The sequence below is a fragment of the Prenolepis imparis genome, unplaced genomic scaffold (genome assembly GCF_030444845.1).
Source record: "Prenolepis imparis isolate NDT839.2.m4 unplaced genomic scaffold, iyPreImpa1.0 SCAF_13, whole genome shotgun sequence".
Taxonomy (NCBI): Eukaryota; Metazoa; Arthropoda; class Insecta; order Hymenoptera; family Formicidae; genus Prenolepis; species Prenolepis imparis.
The window spans coordinates 2,686,430-2,708,723 of record NW_028141171.1 but is presented as its reverse complement, the minus strand read 5'-3'; the positions used below and the strand labels follow the sequence as shown (position 1 = coordinate 2,708,723).

Sequence of the window (22,294 nt, the reverse complement as noted above, 5' to 3'; positions counted from 1 at the left end):
ATAGAGTTTTTATTAATAAAATATTTTTTGTTTAAGATAAAATTTTTTGGTAAATATTTTTGTATATAATTTAACAGATTGGTAACAAAAAAAACTTGTAGCGTGTTTTTTGAAAAGAAGTGTTGAAGGGAAAGATCCCGACGAAGTGTCATATATATGGTCGCAAAGAATTGTTATAGTAAATTTACACTTAATATTACTCTCTTATTTTGATGTTTCATGATACAGTTGCTATTTCTTTTTCTGATCGTAGCGTAATATAAACGAAAGAACTAATTCAGCATTAACTTGTTAGGTCTTGCGCATAATAAAAAAATGTTAGGAATAGAAATAAATATAAAATATTAATAATTATGTACATATACAAACACTATTTTATTTTAAAATTAAAATAAGGAAACAAAATGGATTAACGCACAATGTATTGAGAATTAGGAATAAGGAAAACAATTATAAAATATTAAATATTAAATATATAAATAACTCATATACAGGGTGAGGCATTTTAAGTTACCCACTCCAATAACTTTTTGATTTTTGATTGTAGAAATAAATGTTTCATACAAAAGTTTTTTGACTTTGAGGGGGACATAAGATGGTATCATTGGTTTGACCTTGGATAGTTGTTTGAAGATCACATGAAGGTCATCTTTAATTTCTTAAATGGAACCTACTATTTTTTATTGCATATTCTTGTAGCTTATCTCGAGAGCTTTCCAAAACACTATAATTGAGTTATTTTTTATTAAGTACTTTCCGAGTTATGAGAGTTGAAGTTTACAGTATTTTGACATAAAATATAAAATATCTTGTGAAACATTCAGTTTTCGGTAATCTTACTTTAATACTTTTATGCACGGAATAATAAGACCAATCAATTGGTGTAAAGAAAATATATAATTGTTTTAAAAAAATTTGTGTAATTTGCAATATGCAGCTGCATACTTTTTCTTAAAAGCAACTATGTGTTTTCTTTAAGCCTTGTGTCCACGATGCTAGAACTTGGTCCGAGTTCTCGGATTGAGTTCTAGTATCGTGGACACAAGGCTTTACACTAATTGATTGGTCTCATTATTCCGTCCATAAAAGTATTAAAATAAGATTATCGAAAACTGAATATTTTACAAAATATTTTACATTTAATGTCAAAAAATAGTTAACTTTAAACCTTATAACTCAAAAAAGCTACAAGAATATCCAATGAAAAATAGTAGGTTCCATTTAAGAAATTGAAGATGACCTTCATGTGATCTTTAAACGACTATCCAAGGTCAAACCACACAAATGACACCATCTTATGTCCCTCTCGAAGTCAAAAAACTTTGGATGAAACATTTGTTTCTACAATCAAAAATAAAAAAGTTATTGGGATGGGTAACTTAAAATGACTCACTCTGTATATACCATCATGGAAATCAATTTAATTAATACATGAAATCTAGATATTTTATGTTAATATAGAGAATATAAATAAAATAGAGAATATAAATATATTATTACACAGTGGAACAAAAAATCACTTTTTCTTTCTCTCCGAAGTGCGATAATACGTTTCCTGAAGATTTTTTCGCGCAGAACACGATGCCGTTGTCAGAATTTGCTTAGCACGTCAGGATTTTGAATAAATTAAAATAAAAAAAGTCAAAAATGGCGTTTTTGGCCATATTTAATATTTTTTTGCGGCAGAAGGGAAACTGATTTCTAAATAAACTCAACGGCATCTGAAAATATAATTTAAGAGCTTTCAAACAAATTTTGGTTCATGATCGTACGACTTTTTTCCATCAAGTTATGACTGTTTGAGTTTTAGGCTTTTTGTATAATCTATGTACAAGAAAAGCAAATACATACGCGCTTGCAAATATGTTTACTTCATTTTTTGTAATGCTCAATTTTTGAAATATGTTTATATATTTAATACCTGTACCGTTTAAAATCCAATGTTTTTACAAAATTGGACATTAGACTTAACTCAATAGACAGAGGTAATAAAATAACTTTTTTGGATTAACAGAATGTCTCATTTTTTGTACCAAAATCAAACTGCCTTCTTTCTTTTTTTGCAAGTAAATTCATATTACAATTACTTTTTTTATTTGCTGCTCTCTCTCTCTCTCTCTCTCTATATATATATATTAGTATGTATAATATTTACATTTCTTGTAAATTATACAAAATGGATAAAATTCAAATAGTCATAACTTGATGGAAAAAAGTCGTACGGTCATGAACCAAAATTTGTTTGAAAGCTTTTGAATTACACTTTCAGATGCCGTTGAGTTTATTTAAAAATCAGTTTTTCTTTTGCCGCAAAAAATGTTAAATATGGCCAAAAACGCCATTTTTGGCTCTTTTCATTTTAATTTATTCAAAATCTTGACGTGCTAGGCAAATTCTGACAACGGCATCGTGTTCAGCGCGAAAAAATCTTCGGGAAATGTACTATCGCACTTTGGAGAGAATTTTGTGTCCCACTGTGTTAATATAATAACAGTAAAAAATAATATGAACATTAATTAATATAAATAAGGAAAATTATTTATTAAAATAAAATTATTGTATATAATATATTATATTATTCATAAATAATGTGATTTTTTTTACAAAATACACTTAGTTTACAAAAAAATGTTCTCAAGAGAAAATTAAAAAAGAATATATTTAATTTTGAATGTTTGCAAAGTATTTGCTTTTTTTTGTAGAAACTTATTGTAATACAAAATTTAAAAAATTTAAATAAATGTCTTATAGCGTCATTAATAAACGCTGCTCTGGAGTTAAAGGTTTTCTTAAACTGTTTTTAATTAAAAATGGAATAATTTGTCTAAAAAATTCTATTATTCTAATGTTATTCTCGTATAGCGAAAAAAGAGATTATCTACATTGTTTTTATAAGCTCTTTCATAATATTCAATATATTCATATATATTGAATATATATATAGGAATTCATCAGTATCTATTTTTCCAAAGTTTATGTTTTTTCCTTCTCTTTAATATAAAATTAAGAAACTAAACATGATAATAAAAATATTATATTTTTTATATAACTATTTTTTTATATAAATCGATTTCTCGCAAATTTCGGCAATTAAAAAATTATAATGGTAAAATGATTAAAAAATGAATAGTTGATGAGATATTTGATATTTAAATTTGACATAATTTTACATAAACTATGAAATATCTCGTAAAATATTATTTTTCGATTACCTTAATACTTTTATGCATAAAATAATAAAAGGAATTATTTGATGTAAAAAAACACAGTTGTTTATAAAAAAAAGTATGTAGCTGCTGTAATTGCAATTTACATACTTTTTCTTGAAAATAATTATATATATTTTCTCTATATCAATCATTGAATAAAGAGAATAAAGAAAGCATTTGCTGAATTTTTGAGAGTGGGGGGTGATGCTGACTACGTCATACTTTGTTCGTGATAGCGGACTTCACGTTATCTCACGAATATAAGAATGTTTTAATGGTGTGTGCAAAACAGTGCGTGAAGTGAGTGCAATACACAAACAGTTATGACGTCATAGTTTGTCCGGTTTGGCTTCACTTTTACTCTTTATTCTTTGATATCAATATTGATATCCCTCTATCAAATATATCTCGTAAACTATTTGTTTTTTGGACATTTTACTCTTTATATAACTTTTTATATTGAAAATTGTGAGGAATCGATTTATATAAAAAAAATATGATGGTTCCATTTAAAAAACATAAATGACATTTAAATTACCTTTAAATTGACATTTAAATGACCTTGAAAAAAGTAGCCCTTCAGAAAAAAGTAGCGCCATCTTTTGTCCCCGTTCAAATCAAACAATTTTTGTCTGAAACATTTATTTAGTTATACAGTCAAAAATAAAAAAGTATTTGGGGGTGAGTGATTAAAATTGATGGACACCCTGTGTATGTAATTTATTCTGTTTCTAATATTTAATATTTATTCTTATTGCTGATATTTTCTTTATTGTGCGCAGGTTTTATTACTTATTACATCAATACTATTGTCGGACAAAAGCGCATTAAATTGTAAGGGAAAATTCGACTTATTTTTAATTCTTGATTGACAATTGTTTTTCGTAGTCGTGCAAACCCTTGGTGATGAACCTGGGTGAAAAGAGAGAACATCCCCTTTTCTTCGCAGTAACTCGGTCGCCTGTTCTCGAAGGGCATGCGCGTTCGTAGTTGCACGAGGGCTGCTTGCGATTAGGGAGGGGTTTTGCTCGATTCCAGTGTGTGATTCAGGAATATGCATTTCTAAAAGTGTTTCGCGTAAGATTCGGTAATTGCTACTGATAACGCGGAAATACTACGTTGTTATTCATCGTCGTTAACGTGTTTTGACGAAGTTTGACATCGCGATGTCCTAACTTAATAATACCCGGGCGGTGCGAGTGTCAGTGAAATGGCCATCAGCTGGCCCTCCGTCATGAACGTGAGTATATGTTAGTGGCTTCTAATATCGACTGGTCACAAAGTGACGCAGGCTATCTGGCCATTTCTGTGTTTTCTGTTTCTGTCTCTTTTGCTCTTTTGCGGTTTTATCGCTAAATCCATTTGTTTTCGCGAAAGAAAGAGTACTTTCTCTTCGTTGTCGAATCGTCAAGATGTACATATATGATATATCATTGACCTCGAAAGTCCTATAAAATCGATGAAGAGATATCCTTTAGACGGGGTCGTTCGTTGTACTCCAGAGAAACTATTACGATTTAGTATAGTGAAGAAACGAAACGAAATGTTTCGCAACATATATACACATGGAGAAAAATATTTTTGTAACAATTCAATAATATATATATTTCATAATATTACTCGATTTCACAATTCGTGTTCACTCGTGTGTGACTGATATATATATATGTATATATTTCTTCGCAGAAAAGAGAGATGATTCTAAATTTACACAACACAATCCAATTTCTTTATAAAACCAAAAATATTTATAATTCAATTAATTTTGTTTTGGAAAGAAGTGAATTAAATCAACGTTGTGTTGAATGTTTTAATTCGCGTCGCCAGCAAAACTTATTTGTTATAATAAGTGACATTATATGTATATATATTGTACACACACAAGATATTCCAAAATATAAGGATATAATAAAAGTGCAGTATGTATTAGGTTTGTAAAAATTAACTAATAAAAGTATTTGCCACTTTTTATTCCAAGCAGTTTTTGAGAAATAAGAATTTAAAACTTGGTTATTTACAGGCTATGTTTATAATCGTCTGTTCGTGAATCGCATGTGTGCTCTACTAGAGTAGTATTAGTGATGCACGTATGATTTATCAGATTTTTTGAATTTTTATATCTTAAAAACTATTGTTTGAAATAAAAAGTAGCAAATTTCATTAATTTATTTTTTACGAATTTTCATGTTGCAATCTTATTATCTTCGAATTTCGAGATACTTTTGTATGTCATACACACATACACATAAAATCACACATATGGTGCCTCATTTTAAATTGAACACGGTTAATAACTCGGAAACTATGTGTTATTGAAAAAAATGTTTTAAATAAAAGTTTTAGAGTTTCAAGAAGGACGTGTCATATAGTACGTGCTATATATTTAATTTGACTTTAGAATACATTTTCAAGGTAAACTGTAATTTTTTTTAAAGAAAATTCTTCTATTTTGTATTACATATTTTTATGACGTCGAGTTTTCAAAATGTAGTATAAACTCTTAATAAACTCCTTGATTTCAAATTTTTAAGTTATAAGTTATAAGTCTTTAAAGTTTAAGTGTCGCCGGTATATTAATAACTTTTCAGGTATATCATGTGGAGATAGTTGTTCGATCGGATTTACATTTTTTTGAATGAATGTTACGACAGAAATAAGAATCCTATGATTCATTATTTTTCTAATATTAAAAAAATTATCGAGAAAGGGTAAAAAAGGCATTTAATTTATGCGCACATTTAAAAAAACTAATATACAAAGAAGTTATTTTGATGTACATTTTATTCATTCAAAAATGTTTTACAAAGTTGTATGAAAAAATATGGTTTCACAATGTATATCGCTTATTGCTTAAATCTACTTTTTCTACGATAATATAAAATAAGTGTGCCATTGGAAACTTTATATGTAAACTTTATATGAAAACTTATAACTATATAATTTAATTTTTTATTATACCGTGTTTCAACATTAAATGTGTTATATCTAACAATATATAATACAATTGTATATATTTTTTACTCTCGATTGCTGCCAATCGCAGGTTGACGAAAACAAAGAAGTATGCTTTTTACCGAGTTCGAATTGGTTGTCACGTTCTCAATAACTATATAGTATTTGATATCATCTTTCAAACATAAGTTTGTTATTAATCAAGGAAGATTTAAAGCACATTATTATACTTATAAGATATATTTTTACATTTAGAATTTTTTTCAAAGCACAATATGTGTTAATAAATAAAGTAACACAATTAAAGTAATTAAAGGTAAAATTTAGAGCTAGGCGCGGTAATTGATGCGGTTTCTTTTCTTCAAATATGATTTATTGATTATTCAAATTCGTACGTTTTGGTCTTATATTTGGACCATCCTGTTCTTTATCGGATTATGAGAATCAATAGTGTACACAATTATTCAAACAAACGATTTAGTCAAGTTACAGTCTCGTTCCTTAATGATTTTATCTCGAAGAACTAAGGCTACTGTTGCATCATGTTATTCGTTTGATACTATAAATCGGTCGATATTCTAGAGTATCACGTATTCTACATTTTCTCCCTTCTTCCACGATTCTTTTCTGGTGTAAATCTTTGAGGTCTCATCTTGTGTGAGTCGATTTTCGAAGCACTGGTGATTGCAGTGCGCTTTCTTGCTCTTGTGATGGACTTGCTACAGGAGTCATTGATCATGAGATCGCGAGATGTAAAAGAAGTCTGCATTATTACTTGATAATTAGTCTAGAATTGGTGGTGGCGAAGCTGTCGGCTTTGGAGTTTCCATAGAATTGAATTCTTCGAGAATTGTGTGTGTGTGTGTGTGTGTGTGTGTGTGTGTGATGCAATTCACACCCTGATCCTGTGAATTGACTCGTTATTGATGATTTTCTTTGATCCAACGTGATTTTATTTGGTCTACATTTGAACCGTTTACTTTGGTAATCTCTTTCATTATTACCGTTTTTACCTTAACAGTTTAATTTTATTATTAGTGGAGGTTTCCCAGGCGTGACCTGATATCCACTTATCCATGCGAGGATTGTCTGATAGAAAATAGACTTTTTTGTGTAGGTTGAAATTTGCAAAATATTTAGTCACTTACAGCTGATTGCTTCTGTATGTAATCTTCATGTTTGTTTTGTTCGGTCTAGATCTAATTTGATTTATATTATATGTGCTACAATCAATTGTGCTGGAGATTGACCCGTTATAGCATGCGATGCTTTTCTATATTGATTCAAGAATTTGTCGAGATTATATTGCAGTTGCTAAATTTTAGTGTCGTTGTTATAGGCTTGAGTGCGCCCTTGTCTAAACACAACGTTCGGATCATTTGTAGTTGGATGATATTAGCTTGTGAAACTTAACGCTGCTTCTTTGAAGAAATTATTTAAACTTTGTTATTGTAAACTATGGACCATTGTCCGAAACGATAGTGAGTTGGAGTTCCGTAAGCAACGCATAATTTTTCCATAATTGTTTCTGATGTCGTTGTAGAACTAGTGGTTTTCACTTCCAGCCATTTGCTATAGGCAAATCGACGATAATGAGTAATATTTTCCACTGGTTCAACGTAGTCAATGTGTATTCGTTCTTAATTCCCAGTGATAGAGTTACGATACTTTTATGGTTCATATGCATTTCTTGAACAGTGCATATTTTGGCTGCTCCCTCGATGTTGGAATCAATGGTAGGCCAAAATGCAAAGGATCTTGCCATGCCTTTTATTTTAACTATATCTAAATGTGCAATTCATCTAATATCGTTTCTCTGAAAACGGTGGAATGATGACTCGATGTTCAAACATTAAGCAGTTGCTTCCTAGTCTATAACTGGCCTCAGATACTTTGTAACCAGAAAGACATCCAAATCTTGATCTGTTTCTGATTATTAAACAATCTTTCCCAGGATCTTTTCGCGTTTCACGTGCAATATGTTTTCAGCGCTTACTGGTGTTGCTTTATCTGGTGTAGAATTAAATGATTGAATCCGTCATTCTCTATCTCTTCTCTTTCTTTCAATGTAATTCATACTAAGTGTTGTTGTTGGCAATCAATTTGTATCCGATTTTGCTCCATTTTGCTCCACACGTAGACACCCGGTTTTGTCTCAACACGAGGAAAATAATAAACACGGCGGTTGTATATTCTGACGTAAAAGGAACGATAAAAATGCGATCTATATTTTTTAATATGTATACAGAATTCATTGCTGCACTTATCGAAACAGACGCTTTGTATAGTAAAAGTCCACGACGACTCGATTGTTATCCCGATATCGATCTTTTTTGGTTCGAAAACTTTGAACTTCTCTCAAAAAAGAAATATCATGTGTACTTGGACACAGTTTATCTCAGAATAATAATGATGTCAATTTATACGGTTTTTACATAACCGTTTTTACTCAACTTTCCCTACGTCTAATATTATATGCATATATTATTGCTTATTTTAATTAAACCGTAACAATTGACAGGATAAAATCGTACTGAACTGTTATTCACAATGATGGATGCTTTTATAATAATGCGTACGTGTTACGTTGTACGATAATTATAAATAAAATTATGTTATTACGTTAATATCACCTTATACTTAGATTTTGCACTTGCGTAAGTGCATTTGTTTATTCATTGTACCGTATCAATGTACCTGTTAACCTATTGACACCGTCAAAGAGATTTTTCATTGTCTGGCTAGTTCTATTTTTAATGCATAAAAACATTATTTTTTTCATATGTATGAATTTATTGCCATCATAATTAATAATTATTATATAATAAAAATATAAATATATAAACATATAAAAATTGTAATATGTAAATTATTTATAATAAATTTTTTTATATAAATACATACAAATAAATTATTATAAATTTAATTATTAAATATAAAATATATAAATTGTAATATGTAAATTGTAATATGTATTTGCTAAATTAAAAAATTTTTAAAAATTATGGAAGGAAATTTAGAAAAATATGACATTTTCGAAAAATCTTACATTGCGTTATAACTGTTATAAGTATATGAAGTACATAAAGTATATGAAATACATTAAAAACCTATTTAAACTTACTAAACATTTTTTATATCTTTTGCATTGTTTCGATAGAATTCACTCATTGTCAAAAATATAAAAATTGATTTTTCTAGGTGTCTGGCTTAACGGCCATATCAGCATAAATACAAAAATACATGTTTCTTATTTTGAGCTATACTATAACCTATCCAAAGCTTATCAAAATCGAAGAGACACATTTCCCTTGTTATAGTTGTGATCTAACGATATGTCAAGATTATTGATGATAGCTGCGGAAACTGAAATATTTATCCCTTAATCTTATTTTAAGTGTGCAATATAGGGCATGTTCCGATATACACTGCCAGTACTGAAAAGCTATAGTTTACGTTACGTATATTATATATTTTCAGTACTAGCAGTAATATCGGAACATGGGGATAGTCGTATATGCCATCTGTGTGCGTAATAATATAATCATGTATGCAAAATATTAAAATATTAACATGATTTTTTATTTTATGTGTATATAAAGTCATGTAGCCATATATAAGCTTAAGATCTTGATCGGCCCGAAATTAGATTATTGAAATTCAATAATCTAAAATCTAAATCTAAGATACTCAGAATGGGCGGTTTGCGTATAGATACCTGATTAGAATCCTTGGTTCTTTTTCGAAGACTAAGGGAAAGATTTTCTCCTCGTAAAAAAAAGCTGATGTGTATGATTTGGCGCTGGATACTAAAATGTCTCTTGATGGTTCCAAAATCTTTTCTGCTGTTTGTCTTCTGTGTTTATTTAGTTTGTTTAGTGCAAAAGATGTTGAATTCTGTTATTTATACAAGAGTGTAAATTCGACTAAACAATCTCAACGTGGTATATATCTTGAATGAAGCTAATGCTGACCAGGGGCGGCAGAACCAGTATGGTGGGTATGGTACATACCATACGTGAGATTTTTTAGCATATGGCGTACCACACGTGGCGTACCACACGATCCAATGAGAAATGTTGTTCGAATCGATATCGATTCGACCAATCATTTCTCACTGAGGAGAGCGTTCTGCGCAGTATATGTACGGTTCTGATTGGCTGCGTTCAGCAGAAAAAACAGCTTTGCAACTGTTATAAAATTCGTGAATCTGATTGGTGTATGCTTTTAGATTCAGCTAAGATGAAAAGAATACACCTGACCAATAAAAGTTTTTTTATATTAATTGAAAACGCCACGTTAGCTATAAGAATATGCAATAAAAATAAGAATTGCCACATTTAAAATATTACAGCTGACTTTGTAAAGACTATGGTGCATCCATTTTAAATACATCTTTTTGAATTTTTAATTACAATGTTCTATTATTTCAACTTACAGAATCACGACTAATTATTCACACAACTAGTGTGTTGGATGGAATTATGAAAGAACGTGATGGAAAGTACTTCACATACCGATTACCATTGAACCAAGTTATCTGAAGAACTATTGTCGCATCCAAGAACTCACTTGGATCTTATTGATCCGTGCAGGTTTGCGCTCTTTTTGATAATATATTTATTTTAATTTTATTAATTTTCTTTACTTATTTAATAATAATTTTATCATACAATATCAAAGAGAAGTATAAATGAAAAATTGATATATTTAGATAATATTATCATAATATTTATAGTGTTTTACATTTTTAATTCGAAATTAATAATAATATTAATCATATAATTTAATATTACTTGTGATAATCATGTGATAAATGAATATTATATTTTCAGGTGTTTTATTGCTACGGATATCGTCTGTGTGTTAACGGAAATAAAGTTGGTAAGTGAAAAGTTTTATTTATCAATAACAGATTTTCTCGCTTAATTAGAAAAAATCTGCGTGTATATATATATATATATATATATATATATATATATATACCAGGTGTCCCATTTTAAAGGACCCACTCAAATATCTCATTGTCAGAAACACTGCGTTAAATCGAAAAATGTTTCCTACAAAAGTTGTAGGGTTTCGAGGGGGACATAACATAGTAATATTCATTTGACCTTGGGCGGCGTCTCCAAGGTTAGTGAAGGTTAACCTTAAGTGAAGGTGAGAATGAATTTTGAAGAAAATAAAAAAATGCTTCAGATAAAAGTTGTTCAAATTAATTAGTAGAAAAAGATGTTATAATAAAAAATATGGGTTTCCATTTAAAAAATTTATTCTCACCTTCACTTGACCTTGGAGACGCCGCCCAAGGTCATATAAATATTACTATGTTATGTCCCCCTCGAAACCCTACAACTTTTGTAGGAAACATTTTTTGATTTAACGCAGTGTTTCTGAGATATTTGAGTGGGTCCTTTAAAATGGGACACCCGGTATATATACAATAAAATCTAAAGTATATAGTATATATACGCGCAGTTTTTATGGTGCCTCGAAATTCGAGAACAGACGAGAATAATATATAAGATTGCAGAATAAAAGTTTGTGAACAATTATATAAAAAAATACATGCCATTTTTCTTTCTAATATTTAATATCTTAAAACTAATTTTTAAGCTATAAAGATTTAAAGTTGACTAACAGGTTACGTTTAGATAATTGCCTGTTCGTGAGTTGCGTGTGTGCCATATTTGTGACGCCCATATTTTCACGAACAAGCGACTGTTTAAATGTAGCCTGTGATGTTGACCAGCTTTAAATTCTTAAATCTCAAAAACTACTATTTGGAATAAAAATAAAAAGTTGCAAATACTTTTATTTAAATTTTTATAAATTTTTATACTGCAATATTAATAATATTCTCAAAGTTTGGAACACCTTTTATATATCAGAGGGTGGTCCATAAAGTCTGTCCCCACTCCCTATATTTCAGAAACGACTCAAAATTATTAAAAACCGCGAAATACGTGTTTGATCATTTCAAGGGGCTACTCTTTTAAGGGAGTTGTTCGAGGATTGCGAGGGTTGTTTTCTTAAGGATGAGGTTCCCTATAGGGGGACCCCAACTAAAAAATTTAAAATAGAACCTCTCATATTGTAGTATATCGTTTAAAAGGGCATAAAAAAAGAAAATTTTTTGCCTAAACTGGAGGTTGACTCGTTCAGGAGTTATTTAGGGTCAAAATTTGAAAAAGGCCTTTCAAAAAATCGTTACTACCATTGGGAAATCCTAAAAAAACCTGCGAGATGTGAAAGTGTTCGTCTTTTTAGTCCTTTTTCATAAAAAATTCAGATTTGACTTTGAGGTTTTTTTCAGTTCAAAAAAGAAATCCAAGCAAGACGTGAATTTAACAAGTTGCAAAAGGAGTTTTTTCGAATCATATGATTGCAGTAGATCCAGGAGTTTAAATGTAAAGCAAGAATATTATTTCCTGGATCCCTTTTAATTTTTGATAGATCATTCTCATATAGAAGCGGAATCTCTTTCCCTCGAAAAAATTCTAACCTAACTTTAAACCTTTTTTTGATTAAATTAAAATTAGATTTGTTATATTAAAAAATTCGATGAAAAATCTTTATATGAAGATGACCTCTTGCCAAAAATTTTAAAATCTCAATATATTTTTTCACAAAAAAAAATTTTAATTTTAAAACATTTATATTATAGCGTATTGTTTGCGACATTCTTTTTCTCGGTAAAAATTTATCAAATGCACCTATCAAATTGAGGGGTCCCGGAAATAACATTCTTCCTGTGAATTTGGATTAACATGAACCTTATTACGTGTATATGTATATGTTCATGAAGTCAAGTCCTCGAGTAGGACCATTCTCTCCCGCCCTGCATTCGGTTTCTGTCTCTTTCCATTGTCTCGATCTCTTTCTCTCGCTCTCCTCTCTGCTCTGTATGAGGCGGTACGAACATTTATTAATAGAGATCAGACTTCGCGTCATGTGGTGCCGTGTGCAAACATCCTCCCGCGAGATGCGTTTGCATCGTGCGTTAAGAGAACAGTTTAACTCGGCCTGAATTCTCATTGCAGAAAAATAATTCTCTGCCCGAGATCGGACGAGATTATTGTTCGAAGAAATGATTCGATCACGTTTAAAAACTCGGCGATGAGAAATCAACAGCTATTAAGATTGCATCGGTTATTTAATCGACGAAAAAAGTACTGATTGCTCTCAAACTCTCTGTGTCGCTTTATATTCTCGCGAGGAGTGTAGTGTGTCATCTATAATGGCGTTGTAGTCTTCTTCAAGTTTTTCGTGCTACAATGTTTGATCGATCGGATAAATAATTCTGAAAGTTAGATTGTGTTTTATAGATAATTGTGCAAAATCTGTGAATGTATGCGCGCGCGTGCGTGAATAACGTTTTGTGACATACGTGTTATGTGTTTTTAATGTGTATGTTTCATCTCTCAGTTTCGTCTTTCAGTGTTAGTATGAAAGCTATTTGATCTTAATCTAAAAAGAGTCTTTGTTTCTTGAGAACAACATAAAATGTCTAAAAAATATTTCAAGCACTTTTCTAAAAAGATATCCCAAAAACTGAAATAGTCCTTTAGGCTTTACTTATTTCTATATGGCTATCTTTAGAGATATTCGTATTGTTTCATAGTTATATATAATCTGCTTTCTTTGTGTATGTAAGTATTGTCACCGACAAGATTATTAGAAAAAACGGCTAAACTTTCGTGATTATTAAATGAGTTTGATGAGCTCAAAAGTAATTGAAGAATGCTGACATTATTTCAACGATTTTAATTTCTATAAAAATAATTACACGAAATATTTTTAATAATACGATTTAATTTTTATTCACTCAGTTATTGTTTTATTATCGAAAATGTACAAATTTTATATAGTCGTTCCATGAATGTTTTATTCAGAGATGTGCATTATTTGAAATAGATGAATTTAAAATAGAAATACACAATATAAAATGCCTATTATATATTTTTCATTTAAAATATATTTTTAAAAAAATTATTTTATATTTCCACTTGAATAGTTAATTTTTATTATTTATTTTTTTTCTATTTTAAATGCATTTTTCTTGCAAACTAAAAATTAATTGAGATATCAATAATATATATACATATGTATATATATACAATATATACAATGTAATTATGCCACTGATATTATGAAAGGAAAATATATAGGGAATTTTCTTTTCGAAAAACTTGTTTTGCATGTTACTGAAAGCACATTCCACTTTTAAAGAGCATCGCATCAATAAAATGTCAGAATAACTGAATATCTATATGTATAAGCAATATAGACAAACATTTGTAATTCAATTTTTGTAATTAAAGTTTATATTAAAATAAAATAATTTAGTATAAGAAATAATAGAAAATATAAATAATAAAACATAAATGAAATAAGAATATTTAAATATAAATAATTATATAAAAAAATATATACATATAAAAAAACTATTTTTATTTTAAAAAACTATTTTAAAAATGTTTATTTTCCATTTTCTATTTTAAATAAGTGTCTGAAAAGCATTTTGTATTTTGCATTTTCTATTTCAAATGGGTTTGAATACTCATTTTGCATATCTCTGGTTTTATCTTACCCCATATATCGTTATTTTATTACCGACCATATAAAGATATCGACTACATATATGTACCTACAGTAGCGTACAAGGAATTTTTTCTCGTCACTCCCCAGTAATATTAACTAATTTTAATAATTTGTCATCAATACCTGTGTAATGTTTATTAACAATGAAAGTATACATACATATGTCTATAGCTGTTATAGATGTAGTTCCCAGGTAGTTTAAATGACGTCAAAATATATAACGTCGTTTGACGTTAACATAACGTCATTTGGCGTCAAAATGACGTGCGTTTGCTACCTGGGTTAATGATCTTAAAATAACATCTCGTTGATACTTTACAACTATTCTATATTACTTTGTGTGTCTTGTTTATATTCTACGCAACGATATTGATTGCTCTTTCAATAAATATGCCGTTTAAGTTGCTTTTTATTGGATCACAGTAGACACAAAGTCGCGAAGTGTAATTAAGGATAATAATAATAATATAATAATAATAATATAATAATAATATAATAATAATAGAAAAAATAATATAAAAATAGAAATAATAATAATAATAATAATAGAAAAATAATAAAGTCTAGAATTATATAAATAATAAAAAGACTTGTGTCATAGCACGCCGCAACACGCTAAAAAAAAGTGTAGAAGTTATGTGATGCATCATCGCGCTCTGAAATTGTGATAACGAGTCATCGCTATCTACATTAGACTCTATATCGCTATATTGTGTACATATATATTACTGCATTCGGACGATCGGCAATTTGGTGTAAATACGAACGGAAATGCTGTTATAATATAACAGCCGTCGGCTGTGCATACTTTGAGATCTCGTCAACGAATAATGTTAGTGCTGTTGTTGTGCATCATTATGAAGATAGCAGAGTTTTCCGTGGGCCGGATGTGCTCACCACCGCTGACGTGGCCGTTGCCACCCACTTGCAACAGACAGTGTAAACGATGCAAGCAGTACAGGAATCCTTTACTTAAGCATAATAAGCACCATCAGCAATCTTGCGAAGATAGATGTATCATGAGAAAACGTAAGGGCATACTATTACGTCGTTGAGTGTCGACTTACCGCTCGCGAATGCAATAATAATTTAAACTTGCCCAATTTAGGAAGCATAAATGTTTTATTTCATGTATATAGGATGTAACCGAACAAACATATATGGAGCACACTATCCAATTCTCTAGCCAATTTGGAGACGATTTTTCCTCACTGCAAATGTCGAAGCACCAATTAATTTTCAAGTTATCGCAATGATTGAAAAAAAAGAGCTTCTCACAAACTAAAAACTTTATAGAGTTAAAATATTAACAAAACTACATTCTTCAGTTAATTTCAAGTAGAGTTTACTTAAATAGAATTTTAATTTAAGGCTTAATTACTAATTACAAAGATACAAGATAGCAAAAATTGTGAATGCAAAAAATGACGACTTTCGACATTTTCACTGAGAATAAATCGTTTCCAAATTGGCCATAGAATCTAATGGTGTGCTCCATACATGTTTTTTCAGTTACACCCTGTATATATGTATGTGTGCGTGTGTATTAATTTAATTAAATTAAATAATTCTATTGGGATTGTAAATTAGGTTTTTTTCCTATATTGTGTGCGAAATAACTTATTTTTTCAATTCACACAATTTATTTTTACTTTATAGAGATTTAAATTTTACATTAATGTACACAATATATGTGTACAATACATACTTAAATCGAATAATTTTAAAACAAAAGAAAATGCAAAATATTTATACGCGAATGGAACGTTTCTTCTATTTTTTCATTTTTCTTTAACTGGGCAAATTTCATAGTTATACGCGTATTTTCCAAATAATGCATTCAAGAGATATACTATCTAAAAATGTATACTTTCTTTCGTAAAATGTTAGTTGAATCAAATCTTCTTTTCTCGTCAATTTTGGACAAGATCGATTTCTTGATAATATTCAGATATACTTGCATGTTATTTAAAAAAATATAAAAAATATATCAAATTATTATTAAATATATTAATAACTTTTTTTTTGGTTATCTTTATAAAAACACAATACGGATTACTTTGCCCTTAACATATTGTAGAGAATTTATCTCTGGAAATTAGACGCCATTCTCTTATAGATCTTGAGATCTTTTAAATTCAAATTCAGTAATTTTTCAACTACCTTAAAAATAGATAGCAGATAAAAATATATGACCTTGATCTTGACTGTATATGATGATAATCTTAATGATGAGTCTTGAAAAAATTTTAGTCATCATTCATTATTTATTAAAAAATTTTAACAAATAAAGTTGATAATGCAAATAAATTTTAAATATAATTTATAATTTGAGCTTCACGCAATATATGAATTCTGCATTAGTTGCATATTTAAGTAAATGCGCAGGCGGAGGAGAAACTTTACTCGGATTTAACCTTTGCATCAGTTTAACTTATTTTTTTCAAATTAAAATTAGATTTGGATTAAATTAAAATTTTTAGAATTTTTCTGTGGGTGCAAATTGTATATTTGCGATGATTTTTAAACTTTTAGATTATGTTTTGTTTTATTTTTTCATTCTTTAATTATAAAAAGAAAGAAAAATGCAAGGACTTTTTTTGTTGCATTATATGTCTAGATACTTTTTTTGTTTTAAAATTATTTTCGGTATTTTTAAAAATGGAGTACGAACATTTGCACTTGAGTATATTGCATTGTTTCCTGCAATTATCGTAAACAGAAAGATATATTTCGTTAAAATCTTCTATCGTTGCGGAATTAAATTTCATCGGGGTAGTAATTTTATTAATATATATCCAATATACATATAAAGTAAAAGAGAGAGCGCTCAATTTTGTATATACATATACAAACATAAATAAAATGAAAGCTATTTAAAACTTTTAATTTACTAATATTGCATGCGGACTTATTATTTAATATCAGAGATGTGTATAATTTGACATGAAAAAAATTGCTGCTAACTGCCGATAAATGAAAAATTTTTGCGGTGTTGTTACGTTTCACACTGCATTTCAATTAATCATATTTAATTTTTCCATTATCAACAAAAACGTGAATTCTATGCTATAAAAATGTATTTTATTAATTAAAAAAATGGTTGAAAATATTTTATTCGCTTTTTATGGTGTATTAATGTTCCATAATTTTATTTTTAGGTTGGATAATTTAGGATACCATTGCTTTCAAAATTTTTAAATATTTTTTTGAGAAATATATATAAAAATCTATACTTTTTATTGGAAACTGAAACCTATTTACATTGAAGAATACTTTGAACTATGATTTCGTGAATTTCTTATAATTTTTGGTCAATTAGAATTTTTTCGTGTTCTGTCCAATTTTAACTTTTCGATGTTTCGGAATTTTTGAGAGACGAGTCCAATACATCCTTAAAAGAAATAAGAATTTAAGTATAAGAAATAATAGTATGCGCACGCGTGCGAAATATAAATATAATGAAAATAAAAATTTAAATAAAAATAAATATAAAAATATATGTAAATATTTAAAACAATTATTTTTATTTTTATAAACCATTTTAAAAATGCTTATTTTTCATTTCCTATTTTAAATAAGTATCTATAATAAAAGAAGCATTTTGCATTTTCAAATGGAATAGTTCGAACTACGATATTTCGTATTTTCTATTTCAAATGGATTTGAATATCCAATTTTACATATCTCTGATAATTATAGATTTTATTATATCGAAGTACCGGATGATGTGTGTGGGATGGACTTGGTTTTGCACGTGGAAAATTAGAAACCCATATTGAATCTATAAATATAGATCTCCTTTCATGTAATATGGAATGGATTTTACTTTATTTCGTGGATAGTTGCAAATCTACATGAAATTGTACAATTATGGATTTCTTTCACAATCAGTTTTTATTTTTTATACTTATTTAGAAATATTCAAACAATTTAATTCTTATAGTGTGGACAAAATACATGTGTTATGTATATGTGTGTGATAATGTCTTGTTAATACAATTCCTTATTTTATAATATACATATAATATGTAATATATGTATAAATATGTTCAACTATGTCACATTTTGCGTCTCACTATGAATATCAACATTTTTATATTTAATACCATTTTTCTTTTCTATAGTATTCGGAGTAGTAGGAGGAAAAACTTAAAAAAAACCTTCAAAAAAACTTAAAACTTTGGAAAAGCTATGTAAAGTGAAAAGCTTTGCACTCTGACGGTGAAGTAAAAAAGCTAAATAGTGTTCAACTATAAATCGACACTGGATAATAAACACAATGCCACACAAGTATATGAGTGTGTGATATTAATGTAACGCTGTATTCAGTGTTGTGCTTAGATGATTTTAAAATTAGCTAGATAAAGATGAGATAAAAATATGTAAATTTATCTTATATAAGATAAAGATGATTTTGTTTTAAATGTATCTAGATAAAAGATAAAATTATATGGCGATTCATCTAGATAACTTCCAGATAATATTATTTTTTGACTGATTATGTAAACAAAAAAATGTAAATTTTAAAAGGGATATAAAAATATATTCATACTTTTATTTGTAAGTTTCTATCGCTTACTGTTTAAGTTTACTATTTAAATATTTTTATGTGCTATGACTCTAAATCAAATTATCTGAACATTATTCTAGATAATTTAATAAAGATAACACATTTTTTCATCTAAGATGCAGATATAGACAGTGTTGTGCTTAGATGATTTTAAAATTAGCTAGATAAAGATGAGATAAAAATATGTAAATTCATCTTAGATAAGATGAAGATGATTTTGTTTTAAATATATCTAGATAAAAGATAAAATTATATGACGATTCATCTAGATAACTTCCAGATAATATTATTTTTAAAATCGCTTATGTAAACAGTTAAAAAATATAAATAAATAAAAATGTAATGTAAAATAAAAAAAATGGAAATTATAAAAGAGATATAAAAATATATTCATAGTTTTTTATTTATAAATTTTTATCGTTTACTGCTCAAGTTCTATTATACTTAAAATATTTTCATGTGCTATGAAACTCTAAATCAAATTATCTGAATATTATTTTAGATCATTTAGTAAAGATAACATTTTTTTTTATCTAAGATGCAGATATAGATAATACATTTTTTAATTATCTATATAAAGATAAGATAACGCCAAAATTTCATCTAGATGATCATCTATATAATTTTATTTAGATAACAGCAAACACTGGATATAGATAATACATATTTTTATTATCTATATAAAGATAAAATGCTGCAAAAATTTTATCTAGATAATCATCTATATAATTTTATTTAGATAACAGCAAACACTGGCTGTATTACACTTGTATGATTGTATGACGGCTGCTTTCCTTTTAGGAGACACACATCGACACAGGTTAACGCACTCGAGCACTGTTGTTACAGTATAAATGGAACGCGCTATGCACAGTATGTGCACGAACTTTTAATACCTAACCTTAGATTTATCCTAAATTTCTCAAACAGATTTATCGTAAGATTTATCGTAACAAAAAAACTTCTCAAACGTATACATATACTGTTTACGCTTGTGTATGCTACCGGGACTCATTTTTAACATCACTAGTCAAAAAACACACTCCAACTTTCCTCCCGAGCAGAGTCGAAGAGTGTTGATTGAGTTTGAATGAAATTCTAAATGGAAAGCGACGTGTGTCGATTTGTGTCAAAAATGTCGATTGTGTTCCCTAAAAGGAAAGCAGCCGACACTAACCTCACTATGTCACACTGTGTTTCGTTGTTGGAAAGCACTCTCTATTGAATATCGGACATATCTTCTTCTTAATGTTGTTAAAATTTTTAGTGGCTAATTAAAAATAGTCTTATCTTGCTTGCCATAAGGTCTGATAAAAATATCTATACGTGAGATGGTGGAATCTGATGAAAGTTGCCTTCTTGCTAAAATTCCTTCTTTCTTCTTTCTAAGATTTCTTCTTGCTCTTGCTTCTTGTAAATGTAAATGTTGCCTTCTTGTGAATATTTTCTTATTATCAAGTACTACAAGACTTGATTGGGGCCCCAAAAATATGCTTCAAATAGAAGACATGCGTAAAAACGCCTTGACACATCCGCACTCGTCCAAGGACGACAATGGGCTCAAACACACAAATATAAGTTGCTTTCCTTTTACACTCAAGTGATACTGAGTCACTCAGTTATGTGAGTATTTTATACTCAGATATGACGTCATTGGTTCAGTGAGTAAAAGGAACGCGCAAGTGAGAAAATATTCTCAATAATCTTAAATCTAGCATTGTAAATTGTATCGTGAGTAATCGTGAGTTTTTAAAGCATAACGACGTCCCGCCACAATAATACAGGTTTATAACCTTACTATTAAACTCACTAAAGCACACGGTCTCGATCGTGTGCAGAAACTCAGTTGAATCTCACTTTCTCAGCTTCAGAAGGAACGTGCATTCAACTGAGTTATGACGTCACAAGTGAGAATTATCTGAGTTTTGATGTAAATGGAAAGCAACTATAATATCACAAGTATAGTGCGTTTTCCATTTAGCGACACAAGTCGACACAAGCATCATTCTATCTTTGTTCTACATTCTATGAGAACAAAGATAGAATGATGCTTGTGTCAACTTGTGTCACCAAATGGAAAACGCCCATAGTATGAATCTTGCATTAGCGTGTTAGCATTTGTCGTACAATGAGCTTGACTTGTTAAAGGTATTGATTGGTTATCGGATAGACAATTTTCAGGATTTTGAAAGTTTCTTGCAACAGCAGCTAATCAATATGTCTGACAACTGACAACTGAGGGCCTGAGCAGAATGGCTGACTTACAACTTTAAAACAATGTTTTATGCCCTTAAGTTTTTGTCTTATGTAACGCACAATACTGTCTTTTGTCTCAAATCTTATAAGTCAGCTATTCTGCTCAAGCCCTGACAATACTTGTCGACAAATTTAATAATGCTCTTATGTATCCTTTCGAAATTGATGACAAGAAAAGGAGCTTTTCCTCACCTTTTTCCAGTCAAATAGACACAATGTGATGCAATTGGCTATTGACTAGGGAATCTTTAAAGTCTCTAAAATTTTTCTATTTAGATCACCAATCATGTTGTGTTTTCTTGTTGGAAAGAGAAGAAAAAGAGTGAGAGAGAGAGAGAGAGAGTGAGAGAGAGTGAGAGAGAGAGAAAGAGAGGGGGAGAGAGAGAAAGAAGAAAGAAAGAGAGAGAAGAAAGAAAGAGAGAGAAGAAAGAGAGAAAAGCACTTCGTGAGAATATTATAAAATTGTGATGCGTGATTTTTTGTATCTTTCCGCTACTTTTACGAAACAACGAGTTGTTGAGTCTTATTACGATGCGAGTTCTTTGGCAAGTTGGCTTTTGTCGCATTATTATTATGTTGATAAAAACATAATACAATATAAGCACTTCTTCGTAAGTCGTTCCTTTTCTCGTTTGTCGAATACTGTCATTTTACATTTCTTTAATTGTGATTGCCAATTTAATCACGCGTTTTATGTCGG

The 22,294-nt window shown here is 29.1% G+C and overlaps 1 protein-coding gene across 6 annotated transcripts in view; it reads left to right on the top strand.

The window, feature by feature from the left end:
* The first annotated feature begins 4,216 nt into the window (after positions 1 to 4,216).
* Positions 4,217 to 22,294, top strand: part of LOC145944301 (uncharacterized) — a 28,038-nt gene continuing 9,960 nt past the window's right edge. Inside the window, exons 1-3 of one of the 6 annotated variants that reach the window (XM_083052566.1) lie at positions 4,217 to 4,449; positions 10,602 to 10,756; positions 10,997 to 11,045. Coding sequence is in view for 4 of the 6 variants with exons in the window: in XM_083052563.1 (XP_082908689.1) it covers positions 15,596 to 15,794 (199 nt within the window). In the remaining 2 variants the exon portion in view is untranslated. Of the gene's footprint in view, positions 4,450 to 10,601; positions 10,757 to 10,996; positions 11,046 to 13,108; positions 13,604 to 15,280; positions 15,795 to 21,365; positions 22,206 to 22,294 lie in introns of those variants that run through there. The other 5 variants (XM_083052563.1, XM_083052564.1, XM_083052562.1 and 2 more) reach the window with 5 other exon arrangements.